Raw genomic sequence first — 15,656 nt, 5'->3', positions numbered from 1 at the left:
AACAAGAATGTGTCTGACCCAAGTACAGCCACTGCCTCTTCCTCCTCTTCTTCCAAAGAAGAAAGAGGGATTGGGTGGCAAGATACTGGGCTAACTTGCCAAGGTCAAGTGGAAAAGACTTGACTGGATGAAGCTGAAAAAAACTGTTCTAAAACAATGGAGACTGAGCTTTGTAAAGCAGCACCATGACCAGGCAGTTAAGGAGAGAGCAGCATTCCTTTCTACCGACCCCCAGGTACCCAGTTGCTCGGGTCAACCTCCTACAACCCTTCTGTTAACTGTGCTCCCCTTCTAGTGATCTAAATTTATCACCATCACCACTGCCCCTCAGTAAAAACTAAGAATCATTACAGCCATCACAGATAGATATTGATCCCAAAGAAGCAAATGACATGAAGCTCTGAACAGACTGTGAAATAACTGCGTGCAGGGGTGGCTTTGCTCTATTTTGAGCCAGGAGTCTTCCAGTGCCACCTGTGAACTCTGCATGGTGCACCCATAGCCCACCTTCAGACCAGGGGACTGCAAAGAGTAACATGTGGAATCAGCCTGGCAACTCTCATGCCACCCATTCTCCTGTGTTCTTCAGACCCCCTATCTCACCTCTCAGGGAGAAGCCTCATGCCTGCTGTGCACAGGATGTAAAGAGGGGTCTCCTTGTGCTTCTTCACAGGCACGTGAGCAGCAGCAAAGCTCAGCAGAGGACGAAGGTAATCACTGGCATGTTCTGGAGTGTCGGCCATTGCAGAGATTCCTTAAGTAAGACAAAATACTTTAAAAAGCAGATCACATGGATTCAGAAGACTGATACTCCATAAAGTTCTGCATAAGGTCCTAAACACTTATTTATTTGAGAGGACGGGAACAGCAATGAATGAGATCTCTCCCATTATCCAGACTCGCAAGAAAAAAAGGGAATAGCTTTCTTTTTGCCTCTTCACTCTCTCCTCTTTCATGCCTGTAGCAGGTAAAGAGACTGACAACAAAATACATGCCAAATAGTACCTGGCTTGATTTTTTTAACCACTGGTTGGCTGTTGCGGTCTCTCATCTGCTTAATGTCCAGTAAATCATGAGGGTTGCCATTATGTCTTGGCCAGAAATAAACAAAAATCCGGGAGCCACTGCTGCCACAATCCACGACAAGTCCATAATTTAGAGTTGGGTCTTCAGTGTTGGTTGCTTCAAGCTCCCCTACTCGAGCCAAATACCTGAGCCAGGCAAAAAGAGAAACTGGGATTAAAGAGTTTTCATGAAGTGTCCACCTGTGCCAGCCACATGGAACCACACATCCTGAGGAATGAAACAACACTGACCATAATTAGTGATGTACATAGATAATGCCTGGTTTTCTTCCCGAGAGCCATTGAAATGGCAGTGGGGGCAGTTCTGAAACTGGCTGGGATACCAAATGTTTTACCATCTTTAAAGAGCTTCTAGGTCTAAGCAAATAACTACTTTTTATTGTTATAAGCCACCGAGATATGGGGCAGTTTGTTATACACACTAGTTAACTAAAACAATCCTAATAATTTCTCTTCTATCTCTCTATCCTTTCTGTACATAAACATTAACACTACTTTGGAATGATTATCACTTAATATGTGTTTCTGGGTGGCCATATTTATGGGGCTTTTTGCTTTGTACTTTTTACTGCTAGAACTGCATTAATAAAAAATGTATTTCATAAACACAGTAGTTATTCTTTTCTATATCTTTTAAAGTATTTTACAGTCATAAAAAGAATGCTTATAAAATATGTATAAATAATAACAATAAAACAATGTACCCAACACCCAGTCTAAAAAAATGAAACATTACACTGTTAAAAAAAAATAGCTTCTAGGCCCTAGGACATCAGAATTTTGTGTTGGAATTTCTTCAGATTCTCATTATATTTATGTGGTGGACAGCAGGAAGATGAAACAAGATGCTACCATCAAGGGGCGCCTGGGTGGCTCAGTCAGTTAAGCGTCCGACTTCAGCTCAGGTCACGATCTCACGGTCCGTGAGTTCGAGCCCCGTGTCAGGCTCTGGGCTGACGGCTCAGAGCCTGGAGCCTGCTTTGGATTCTGTGTCTCGCTCTCTCTCTGCCCCTCCCCCGTTCATGCTCTGTCTCTCTCTGTCTCAAAAATAAATAAACGTTAAAAAAAAAGATTAAAAAAAAAAAAAAGATGCTACCATCAAAACACCAAGGTTTGAGTCTCTCAGCTCTGGCACTTTCTATGCTGTGTGACCTTCAACAAGTTACCTACCTTCTCTCAGACTGCTTTCTCATCTGTAAAATAAGGATACCAAGTCTCCGCCCTCATACAGACAATGTATGCTGAGTGGTTAGCACAGCGCTGTACCACTGCCACTGCTTTTACTGTTATGTGATAATAATTGGGAAAGCAAACAGGAGAAGACTCTCTGGAGAAAAGAGCTGAAAAGTCCAGAAGAAAAGAAGGCTAAGAGTAAGTAAAATGCTCCTGAGTCTTAGGCTTTAATAGACATTAAGGTTCACTTAGAACCTGAGAGTCTGAAAAGTACAAACATTGCTGAACTTCTCTTTGAAGAGAAGCCCAGTGAGAATGGCTTTTAACTTATTATATGGAAAAAGCTCTTTCTTGGTGCTGAGAATACATACTGCACGGTAAACAGATTAAAACGTTGTCCTGTAAATTCTTTTAAATTTGATTAAGTATTACTATAGGTTGAGCTAGTACTTGAATAAATGCTTTGAAAGCAATGCTGTGTATTTTTTCAAGTATCACCACTAAACTCCCTTCCTTATATCTGCCCTACTCATCCAACACTGTATTTAGAGCTAATTCCTAGATCCCCTAGACCCTTACACAGAACCCCTCAGAACTAGGTTTTGTGGGAGCACCTGGGTGGCTCAGTCGGTTGAGCAACCGACTTCAGCTCAGGTCATGATCTCACGGTTTTTGAGTTCGAGCCCCGCGTCAGGTTCTGTGCTGACAGCTCAGAGCCTGGAGCTTGCTTCTGATCCTGTGTCTCCCTCTCTCTCTGCCCCTCCCCCGCTCATGCTGTCTCTGTCTCAGAAATAAACATTAAAAAAAATTAAAAAAAAAAAAAAAGAACTAGGTTTTGTGAAGCCTGAAACTAATGCCATTGGATAGTTGTTTTTGTTGTTGTTGTTGTTGTTGTTTTTAAGAAAGATTCAACATTACAAATACGAAAAGGGGCCTACACATGTAAGGGGCCCTGAAGTGTAGGTATCACTAGCTCTTCGGTAAATCTACCTCTGATCAGACAATTAGCCACATGTCCCACCCCTCACAATAATCTAGGCCATGTTTACTGGTGATTTGACACTGCTATGCAGACCACACAGTTCCCTGCTTTGGGGAGGGAAAAGCAAACCTTGATGAATGGATGAGCATATAGAATCAGTTCTGAAATAAAAAAGTAGAGTTAAGTACCTTTCCTACTCTGCAATACAAAATAAGGGAGGATCATATATTTGAGCTCCAGTATCATGCTGTAAATGATTACATAGAATAGGGTCAGGCAGAACTTTTTTCCGGATCCAATATGAGAGGGAGTTACGGGAAAAGAAGCAGGTGGTAAAAATCTGTTACACTCTAGCAAGTTTATGTTCCCAAAGACTGTTTCACCACAAACTTTACCACTCTAATCATATTACTGGGCTGAACTGGACTTATGATCCACAAATCAATTCATAACAGCTCACTTCTATCACATAAAAGCTGGGAAGATATCTGGGTTCAAGTTACAGAACTCTTGCAAATTCTGACCTCACGCAAGGTAAGCCATCTCTAGCCCAAAGTGACTTCATTTCCTACCCTAGCAATCTTTCTACTTCACATGCTTCACAGATCTTTCTCTGCTTTCCCTCTCTCAAAACCTTCCCCTCTACTTTTCTGACTAGATTTTAGACCCCATTCCCTCCTGCTTAATGAATAACTTTTCTCCAGTACACTGGTTCTCAAACATCTAGGCTCAGGACCCCTTTTGTATTCTTAAAATTTATTGGATGCAAAAGAGGTTTTGTATATGTGGGTTACATCTATTTACCATGTTAGAAAATAGAACAGAAAATTTTTAATATTTACTTAGATAAAACAATACTCTTTACATATTAATATACTTTATAAAAATAACTTTTTAATTTTTAAAAAAAATTTTTAATGTTTATTTTTGAGAGACAGAGAGAGCAAGCATGAGCAGGGGTGGGGCAGAGAGAGAGGAGACACAGAATCCGAAGCAAGCTCCAGGCTCTGAGCTGTCAGCACAGAGCCCAATGCGGGGCTCGAACCCACGAACTATGAGATCATGACCTGAGCCAAAGTCTGATGCCTAACCAACTGAGCCACCCAGGTGCCACCAAAATAACTACTTTTTTAAAACAAAAAAATAGAAGAGTGACATTGTTTTATGGTTTTGCAAATCTCTCTACTGTGTAGATTAATAGAACACAGCTAGATTCTCATACTTGCCTCTGTATTCAATCTGTTACAGTATGTTGTTTTGGTTGAAGTATATGAAAAAAAATCCAGCTTCACAGAGACATGTTGGAAAAAGGAATATTTTAATAACCCGTTTAGATTCTTCTTTGACGCTATGCTAAAGTTCAACAAGTGGGGTTTCTTAAAGGTTAGCTGCAATGTGAAATCTAATACCCTATCTAAGAATGTTTTATACTCCGTAACATTAACCATTAGTCTATCTTGCACTTTGTTTTTTTTTGTTTTGTTTTTTTTTTTTTTCACTAATAACCTGCTACTTTATTCAAGGCATTTTATTCTTCCCCAAGCATCTACTTTGGTACTTATTTCCTGTACAGCACCCCCTGGTGGGGTTACATAACAGCATGACTGAACCCCACACACCAACTTTCAGTTTTAAGTAGATTGGAAGTTAAGGAATTTAATCACCCCATCTAATAGACAAAGACCTGTGACTGGCTGTGCCAGTACTAGATACTGAGGTCTTAGATGACCAGGACTGCCTTAATCTGTTTCTAGCACCAAATATTCTGGATGCTTATATTAGCTAAACTAGTTTCACAAAATCCCCACAAAAATCCCCTCACAACCAAATTACAGAAGTCCAAAAATACAAGAATAGCCTGGCTCAACATTTTCAGTAAAATTGCAAAATGCCATTAGTTTTACGCATAAAGGATAAATCAGACTTTATGATAGCTGCCTATACTGCATTAGATTTGGGGGTGGGCACAGACTCACTTAATCAAGGCACTCAAATCTCACTTTACTTGTATATAGTTACTGAGGAGGCCCAATACCAGGCTTGCCTGCTCATAACCGCCTCACCCTCAGCCCTTCCCAGAAAACTTTCATCAGCTTGAGAAATTGTCACCTCAAGTTGAGAAGCATGGGGAATATCTTGCACTTTGAATCTTGCACTTTGAATGTGCATTTACCCCGGCACAATTTTGTAACATCTTATACTGGGAAATATTGGTTCACTGAGCTATGCAAATCTCCCTAACATTGACACATTTCATTTTACAACATTAAGCACACACACACACACACACACATACACACACACACACACACACACACACACACGTTAATATCACTACCAATATTATCAAGAAAAGTCTTTTTCGGTGGGGGGATGGGCTAAAAGGGTTAGGGGCATTAAGGAAGACACTTGCTGGGATGAGCACTGGGTGTTACACCCAGGGGATGAATCACTGGAATCTATTCCTGAATACATTATTGCACTATATGCTAACTAACTTGGATGTAAATTAAAAAAAAAAAAAAAAAGTCTTTTAAGTATTAAGAAGCTAGCAGACTCATGGTGGCAGATACAAATGTTCCAAACTGCTAATTTTCACTTGAAAGCTCAGATGTTATCACTGGCAATAAAAACTAACAGTTGGCTTCCTTAAAGTGACAGGATTTTACTTCATTCATTTTTCAAGAAGAGCGTTACAAAATATCCATGTCTGAAAACCATAGTTTTTCTGGCATTCTTTCAAGTAAGAATAATATTCTGTGATAAAAGCAGCTAGGTTTAACTCATAACCCAAACAATTGCCTAAGGGCTTTTCCTCAAGACAACTCAGTGTGCAAGAGAAGTGCATACTTCCAATTTTGTCACACAGAATATGAAAGAGATATTCTTTTTTTTTAAAAACATTTTTATTATTTATTTTTGAGAGACAGAGACAGAGCATGAGTGGGGGAGGGGCAGAGAGCGAGGGAGACACAGGATCCGAAGCAGGCTCCAGTCTCCGAGCTGTCAGCACAAAGCCCAATGCGGGGCTCGGACTCGAGAACCTCAATATCATGACCTGAGCTGAAGTCAGACGCCTAACTGACTGAGCCACCCAGGTGTCCCATGAAAAAGATATTCTTAAATGGAACTGGAATTTTTTCCCATTACAACTGTGTGACAGTGACGACTACAATAACTAACAGTAGAATTTGGTGCCTCCATCTTGATTTGTGTCAAGGCACCTGCAGTTCTACCTACCTGTTGCTTTGCATCACTAGTATATATGTCAGCTCAGTGAAAAGGGCAAATAGCAACATACCAGCCAAGAGGAAGAAGCAAATAAAGTATCCAAGGACAGATGAATAAACGAACAAAATGCATTATATACATAAAATGGATATTCTTCAGCCTTAAAAGAGAAGGAAGCTTTGTCATATGCTACATATGGGTGAGCCTTGAGGATATCATGCTAAGTAAAACAAGCCAGTCACAAAAAGACAAATATTGTGAGTTCCACTTACATGAGAGATGGGAAGCAGCCATATTCATCAAAACAGAAAATAGAATAGTGGTTACCAGGGGTTGGTGCAGGGAGGGAAAAAAGTGGAGTTGTTGTTTAATGGGTATAGAGTTCAGACTTGCAAAATGAAAAAGTTCTGGAGATTGGTCAAATAACAATGTGAATACACTTAACAGTACTGAACTGTATACTTAAAAGTTGTTAAAATGGTAAATCTTATGTGTTTTTTTCCAATTAAAAGAAGGGCAAGCAATCCCTATCAAAATAACACCAGCATTCTTCACAGAGCTAGAACAAACCATCCTAAAATTTGTATGGAACCAGAAAAGACCCCGAATAGCCAAAGCAATCCTGAAAAAGAAAACCAAAGCTGGAGGCGTCACACTCCCGGACTTCAAGACGTATTATAAAGCTGTAATCATCAAGACAGTATGGTACTGGCACAAAAACAGACCCTCAGATGAATGGAACAGAATAGAGAACCCAGAAATGGATCCACAAACATATGGCCAATTAATCTTTGACAAAGCAGCAAAGAATATCCAATGGAATACAGTCTCTTGAGCAAATGGTGCTGGGAAAACTGGACAGTAACATGCGGAAGAATGAACCTGGACCACTTTCTTACACCATACACAAAAAAAAACTCAAAGTGGATGAAAGACCTAAACGTAAGACAGGAAGCCATCAAAATCCTAGAGGAGAAAGCAGGCAAAAACCTCTTTGACCTCGGCCCCAGCAACTTCTTACTCAACACGTCTCCAGAAGCAAGCGACACAAAAGCAAAAATGAACTATTGGGACCTCATCAAACTAAAAAGCTTCTGCTTTTATTTTTATGTATGTATATATATGTATGTATATACATATGTGTATATATATGTATATATATACACATATGTATATGTGTATATACATATATATATGTGTATATATATATACACACACACATGCACACACATATGTGTATACACACACACACACACACACACACAAATGGAATATTACTCGGCAATCAAAAAGAATGAAATCTTGCCATTTGCAACTACATGGATGGAGCTGGAGGGTATTATGCTAGGCGAAACTAGTCAGAGAAAGACAAATATCATATGACTTCACTCATACGTGGAATTTAAGATACAAAACAGGTGAACATAAGGGAAGGGAAGCAAAAATAATATAAAAACAGGGAGGGGGACAAAACAGAAGAGACTCTTAAAATTTTTTTTTTTTTTAACGTTTATTTATTTTTGAGACAGAGAGAGACAGAGCATGAACGGGGGAGGGGCAGAGAGAGAGGGAGACACAGAATTGGAAGCAGGCTCCAGGCTCTGAGCCATCAGCCCAGAGCCCGACGCGGGGCTCGAACTCACGGACCGTGAGATCGTGACCTGAGCTGAAGTCGGAGGCTTAACCGACTGAGCCACCCAGGCGCCCCAGAAGAGACTCTTAAATATAGAGAACAAACAGAGGGTTGCTAGAGGGGTTGTGGGAAGGGGGATGGGCTAAATGGGTAAGGGGCATTAAGGAATCTACTCCTGAAATCATTGTTGCACTATATGCTAACTAACTTGGATGTAAATTAAACAATAAATAAATGTTTTTAAAAAGGGCAAATAACATCGTAGTATTATTATGAAAATAGCTTTGGCCTAATTTTGGCCTCACAAACTCCCTGAAAAGGTCTCAGGAACTCCCAAGTAAACACTTTGACAACCACTGCTGTAATGTGACCTTCTTTTTCCCATCTGCTTCTCTACCTATTCCTCCCCCTTCCCTTCTTTGACATGACTTCCCAGGACCTGAATGTGAGACCGGAAACCATCAAAACCCTAGAGGAGAAAGCAGGAAAAAAACCTCTGACCTCAGCTGCAGCAATTTCTTACTTGACATATCTCCAAAGGCAAGGGAATTAATAGCAAAAATGAACTATTGGGATCTCATCAAGATAAAAAGCTTCTGCACTGCAAAGGAAACAGTCAACAAAACTAAAAGGCAACCAATGGAATGGGGAAAGATATTTGCAAATGACATATCAGACAAAGGGCTAGTATCCAAAATCTATACAGAACTCACCAAACTCCACACCTGAAAAACAAATAATCCAGTGAAGAAATGGGCAGAAAACATGAATAGACACTTCTCTAAAGAAGACATCCAGGTGGCCAACAGGCACATGAAAGATGCTCAACGTCACTCCTCATCAGGGAAATACAAATCAAAACCACACTCAGATATCACCTCACGCAGTCAGAGTGGCTATAATGAATAAATCAGGAGACTATAGATGCTGGCGAGGATGTGGAGAAATGGAAACCCTCGTGCACTGTTGGTGGGAATGCAAACTGGTGCGGCCACTCTGGAAAACAGTGTGGAGGTTCCTCAAAAAATTAAAAATAGATCTACCCTATGACCCAGCAGTAGCACTGCTAGGAATTTACCCAAGGGATACAGGAGTGCTGATGCATAGGGGCACTTGTACCCCAATGTTTATAGCAGCACTTTCAACATAGCCAAATTATGGAAAGAGCCTAAACGTCCATCAACTGATGAATGGATATAGAAATTGTGGTTTATATACACAATGGAATACTATGTGGCAATGAGAAAGAATGAAATGTGGCCTTTTGTAGCAATGTGGATAGAACTGGAGAGTGTTATGCTAAGTGAAATAAGTCATACAGAGAAAGACAGATACCATATGTTTTCACTCTTATGTGGATCCTGAGAAACTTAACAGAAGACCATGGGGGAGGGGAAGGAAAAAAAAATTAGGGAGGGAGAGAGCCAAACCATAAGAGACTCTTAAAAACTGAGAATAAACTGAGGGTTGATGGGGGGTGGGAGGGAAGAGAGGGTGGGTGATGGGCATTGAGGAGGGTACCTGTTGGGATGAGCACTGGGTGTTGTATGGAAACCAATTTGACAATAAATTTCATATTTAAAAAAACACAAAAAACAAAAGTTATCCAAGCTTTGGCACTCAGGAAAAAAAAAAAAAAAAAAAAAAAGAAGCCTCCACTCAACAATGCTGACTCTTGTGATATTCACAATGATTTGAAAAGGCCTCCTTCTTCTGTTTTACAATGTGGAATGTCATTATTCCCTTTAAGCAGCTTGTTTATATTCTAGTGTGCGCTCCTAAGACTTCTTTCCTATTTGTTTGTTCCACCTCTGCACTTAGCCTATTAAGTTTCCCAAGAGCAGACACCTTATTTGCAGTATCTCCAACTGTCACAATGCCCCTCACATGTCCCTGACACGTATCAACCAACACTGACTGGTTTGGTCCTAGAGCTCACTGTATGGAGCTGCAGGTTTGTCAACTCCTCTATGTCTTTATTAGCTGTCTAGCTATACATACTCCAAATCAATTGGTCTCCTTTTCAGAAACTTTCAATGGCTTTCCAAAGCATCCTGTCATCCTCCTGGGTTCCTGTCAAGATAAGCAACTTTACAACTCTAATCTGCATGCAACTCAACTTTGCTTTCCCTTCTCTTAAGAAGTCTCCATGTGTACATTGGCAGAAAAATGTCACCTGACATTTGAACATAAGGGAGTAAGAAAGGACCAGGCAGCAATTCTGCTACACTTCCCATTTGAATTTTTGCTCAATGGTTGCAGCCAGCAGGAAGTCTCCATTTTTCTCATCATGCATACAAATGAGTAACTGAAAAACAATTTTCCCCTCTTGGAAGTAATAGTATCACATCTTTCTGGAACTCTGACCTCTTCTGATCTAATCAGGCTTCTTACACTTTGCAAACACTGAAGGTCTTCCTCTGTCTAGGCACCTGACACGGATAGATCGATGGTCCTTTCTTGCATTTGTGACTTGCAGTCCCGGCCTTAGCCATCATTATCAATTACTTGCATTGCTGGACTCTTCTGCTTTGCTGATATTACACTAGGTTAATTCCTAAAGAGGACCTAAAGCCCAAAAGAAAAGTTCCAAAATCTTTGGAATCCCTCACATCCAGTTTCCCAGGAGAGATCTGATTCACTATCACACATATTTACCCCCCTACATACATACATGCATACACCCTTTCTATTTGAGAAACCTGATTTCCCTCTAATCACTGCTGAGTCAATGAAAGGAAAGTTACTCACATATACATCACCCAAAATAAAACTGAAGACAGTGGCTTTCACTACCACTATCCTGAAAACATTAACAGCATTAGGGCAGTAACTGACCAAACCATTACTTAGCTTACAAAATCAACACTAATTATGCCACTTCCAGAGTTCAAACAGAACTCAGCAATGCACCAAAAGTCCATTAAATGGCTCCCATCAGCATAGAGCCACCAGCTTTTTGCTGAATATCATCATAGTCTTTCAACCCCATTCAAGACTCAGAACCAAATATAACATTATAGAGAAAGCAGCTGTGTGCGACTGATGATAGTAATACATACCCAGGAAAGCATCTTGTAAGGTTATTGCTTATCTCCTGACAAGATTCACCAGAGCATTAAGGAGCATTTATAATTTAAAGCTCTGCTTATAAACACTATTAACACTGTTAAAGGACAAGTAAGTGAATAAAAGAATAAATGTCAATAAATGCCAAGTAAATGCCTTCAATTTCACCAGCAAAAGTCTCTGAATGATTCTATTGTACATAAAAAGCCTGAACTTCATCTGCATATCCTGAAGCTTATCATTTTTTTTTTAACATTTATTCATTTTTGAGAGATGGAGAGAGATAGAGCATGAATTGGGGAGGGACAGAGAAAGAGGGAGACACAGAATCTGAAGCAGGTTCCAGGCTCTGAGCTATCAGCACAGAGCCCAACGTGGGGCTCGAACCCACAGACGGCAAGATCATGACCTGAGCTGAAGTCAGAACCTTAACTGACTGAGCCACCCAGGCGTTCCTGAAGCTTATCATTTTTATCCTAACCAAAAGCAATGTCTCTTTTCAACTTGCTTTAAACAGAATTGAAACTCCTAAGGAAAGTCAGTACTGAACCCACTGCTGATGCAGAACTTTTCACTCATAGTTATACCCCGATGACAAAGGAATATAAAGGCACCATCTTTCAATAGCTACCGAAGACATTCTCTGGAACAACAGTAAACCAGACAAATATTTCCCATCTAATGAAGACAGTAGTGGGGCTACAAAAAAGTGAATCATACTAAACATTAAGGTTAAGAAAAAATGTATTGTAGATACAGAACATTTACATAAGGATAGTTTACCATTTGTCTTGCACTATATATATGTATACACGCTAAAAGTGCCCCTTGTACTAAAAATTATTAATAAATTTTAACACTTTACCTAGCATCCAGGGCTAAAATTTTCCAGTGGAACTCTGTGATATGGAAATATTCCCTATCTCTCCAATGGGATACCCACTAGCCACCACAGGATAGCTGTGGCCAGTGCACACCTGAAATGTGACTAGTGCAAGTGAAGAACTGAATTTATTGTCTTTTAATTAATTTAAATTTAAACAGCCATTGTGGCAAGTGGCTACCCTATTGGATACCACAGTGTAAACAATAATTTTTGTTGAATAAATGAACAATGAATAAATAAATGTAAAATATGTATTAAGTCTGATGAAGTTGTTAGAGCACATCTTATAATACATGGCACATGCCAGATAAACAGTTGATTAAAACATGTATCTAACAAAAATTATTCTTAAAAATAGCTTTGCTATGCATGTAGGGGTAGAGTGTATCTAGGAAACCTCTGTACTTTCGCTTAGTTTAGCTGTGAACTGAAAACTGCTCTAAAAAACAGAGTCTATTAAAAACAAAAACAGCTCTGGATTCTACCCTTACTGACACCCACCCCATCACTCTCTAAATGTACCTTTTCTTAAATTCTAGTTCTGATGCAAACTTCCTGTTTTCTCCTTCCAGAAGCAGTGTTGAGTAAATGTTCATAATAAACAAACAAAAAATACCACAACTCTTTAAAATTGAAACTACTGAGGGAAAACCCTCATACAGGCTTCTAAAATCCTGGGTCATATTGCCTGGAGGTGATATGCTAGCTCCACCAATGGCTGAAAAAAATTCAAATTAAAATATTTTTTTTTCCATTACAAACTACTGACCTAATTTCATCATGTGAATTGGAACAAGTTGAAAAGATATGACTTTGTATTACATGTAATATACAAATCACAACCATAAACATGTGTCCTAAAATTTTTGTAAGCTGTTGAACTAAAGTGTTTCCATCAATTCCTAATTATTTGCTTGATCATTTTATCATCAGCTTGTGCTCACCAGTACCTAATCAATAGCAGCAGCCAGAAAAAAAAATTCTGGGAGGAAAATTTTAATTGGAGATAATGCTGCCCATTACCTTCAGTGTATATCTGGAAGGCAGAAGATGGAATTAGCGAACAGAAAAATCAAGTTTATTTCAAACAATAAGACAAACCCCCAGGATGCAATAGGTAGTCCTAGATGCTTTTCTCTTTTAATCCAAATGACAAAACTATAAGGCAGGCATTTGTACCTCTACTTTACACATAAAGAAAATGAGATTCCAGAATACAAGATGTGCACAAGGTCACCCAACTATTAAACGATGGGTTGTTTAGCTCTAAAATTAATCCTCTTTCCCCTACACCTCAATACTTCCTCTCCAAATAAGTTTAACTGAAACTTAAAGCATGGTTCCCAACTTAGGCTGCACATTAGAATCACCTTTAGAAGGGGTTCAATTATTCGCATTTTTTTTTAATTTTTTTAATGTTTATTTATTTTTGAGACAGAGAGAGACAGAGCATGAATGGGGGAGGGGCAGAGAGAGAGGGAGACACAGAATCGGAAGCAGGCTCCAGGCTCCGAGCCATCAGCCCAGAGCCTGACGCGGGGCTCGAACTCACGAACCGTGAGATCATGACCTGAGCTGAAGTCGGATGCTCAACCAACTGAGCCACCCAGGCGCCCCAATTATTCGCATTTTTTAAAGGTCCCCAATGATTTAGATATATAAAATTTGAAAATCACTGATTTAACACAATTATTATATTTGTAATAGAGAAGTTTTAATAAAATGTGCAGAACTGCTTAACACTATAGAAATGGTCTGCAGAAATTTTGAATTATTCAGTCAACTTTTAATAAATTTCCTTTCTCCTGCCTCACTTGTTAGGGTATTATTGACTATTGTCATCAGTGTGCCCACATCTAATGACTAGCACACCCTTCCTACTACCACCATCTAATTTGCTGTTTATCTGCTGTGTTCTGAGACAGGAGAAAACCAAGCTAATTAAAATAGTGTGTAAAATAAAAGCAAACACAGTCTATGGGAAAGCCTATCTTATCAGTAAAGAACATGAGCTTGTAGTTCATGAACTTAGTGATAACAACTTTAGTTACTCAGGGCCTCTTCTGATTAACTTCTGATTCTTAACTTTGTTCCTGATTCTACATAGTTATATATAAACTATTCTCTCATTGGGAAAGAATTATTCCTTCACATCTGCCTCCCTAACTAGATTATGAACCCGATGAGTTCAGGAGCCACGTTTTATTCATCTTTGTACCTTAGCATCTACAACAGTGTCATGCACACACCAAGCTCCCAACGAATGTTTGCTTCCAAATTCCAAAAGGGGCTGCCATGAGTGAAAGGTGATGATATATAGTAATTTGTGGCAATATGCATATAACCTTTGATTAAAGAATAGGAGCTCTAGGCTATATAGCTGCTGGTTGCTCCACCAGAGCATTATGGGTTATTAGGACTTTGGTAAAGTAACCACAGGCGTAGTCTGTGTGTCCCTTAGTTCTGCAGTTAATCTGTTGCTATTAATTCAACCTAAGTATTTATCAGATCTGGCCACTTGGGGCATAATAATAGACAGGAACTATCAGATCACTCTATCTCCCACATATCCCTCAAATGCATTTACTTCTCTCCGTTGTCGTTGCTTCCATCCAAGTTCAGGCGACCATCATCTCTGTACTGAGTATTCCTATCCATCTCCCTCCTTTCATGTTTATCCCACAATGCCACCAAAGTAAGCTTTCCTTATTTTTTAAAAATTTTTATTTATTTATTTATTTGGAGACAAAGAGTATAGCAGAGGAGGGTCAGAGAGAGAGGGAGGGAGAAGGGGGGAGAGAGAGAGAGACAGAGAACATCCTAAGCAGGCTCTGACACTGTCAGCATGAAACCCACATGGGGCTTGAACTCACTAACTGTGAGATCATGATCTGAGCCAAAATCAATAGCTGGATGCTTAACAGACTAAGCCACCCAGGTGCCCCAAAGTAAGTTTTCTTTAAAAAGCAATTCCAATCATACCACTCTTCAAAGCCTTTCAAAGCCTTCCCTCTGCCCTTAAGAAAATGTCTAAACCCCCTCAAATAACTTAATAAGCCCAGCGTGATCTACCTCTCCAGCCATATAGCTCACCACTCACTCTCTAACAGTCTTTATTGTAGCCATGTCAACCTACACAGAATTCCATAATGATACCTCACTGTCTTCCGGTGGAAAACTGTGCTCAAGTGTGTCAAGAAAATCTCAATAAGCATTTAAAACCCTCAAATCATGGATTTAGTTCTCTGAAGCTAACAGGCTTCTTAAGGCCAATTGTTGACAACTATAGTCATCTAAACAAATGTTTCTCTTCAGAAAGAAAGAACAAAAAATATAAATAAATATAAATGAATAGTGCTACTAGGGAAGGAAAGGTTGAAAACATAAACATCTTGAGAAAAGGTACCAACATCTCCATGTCCTGGTACCTATTATCACCCAGCACATAGCAGCTGCTCAATAAATGCTTGCTGAACGAATGAATGACCAAAGTGAATTGGAAATGAGAAATTCTGGGGACAGAACAACATAGAAATATTAAGGGAGTGGGGCGCCTGGGTGGCGCAGTCGGTTAAGCGTCCGACTTCAGCCAGGTCA

The 15,656-nt window shown here is 39.6% G+C and overlaps 1 protein-coding gene across 2 annotated transcripts in view; it reads right to left on the bottom strand.

Annotated features, from left to right (window-relative positions):
• The window catches only part of ENTPD7 (ectonucleoside triphosphate diphosphohydrolase 7), a 52,726-nt gene that overhangs the window by 30,091 nt on the left and 6,979 nt on the right, over positions 1-15,656 (bottom strand). For both annotated transcript variants that reach the window (XM_058697435.1, XM_058697436.1), the window contains 2 exons: positions 1,006-1,211; positions 604-754 (listed from right to left, as the gene is read on the bottom strand). In XM_058697435.1, the coding sequence (XP_058553418.1) occupies positions 604-754; positions 1,006-1,211 (357 nt within the window). The remainder of the gene's footprint in view (positions 1-603; positions 755-1,005; positions 1,212-15,656) is intronic.

This window comes from Neofelis nebulosa, chromosome 13 (assembly GCF_028018385.1).
Source record: "Neofelis nebulosa isolate mNeoNeb1 chromosome 13, mNeoNeb1.pri, whole genome shotgun sequence".
Taxonomy (NCBI): domain Eukaryota; kingdom Metazoa; phylum Chordata; class Mammalia; order Carnivora; family Felidae; genus Neofelis; species Neofelis nebulosa.
This window is presented reverse-complemented; position numbering and strand designations above follow the sequence as displayed.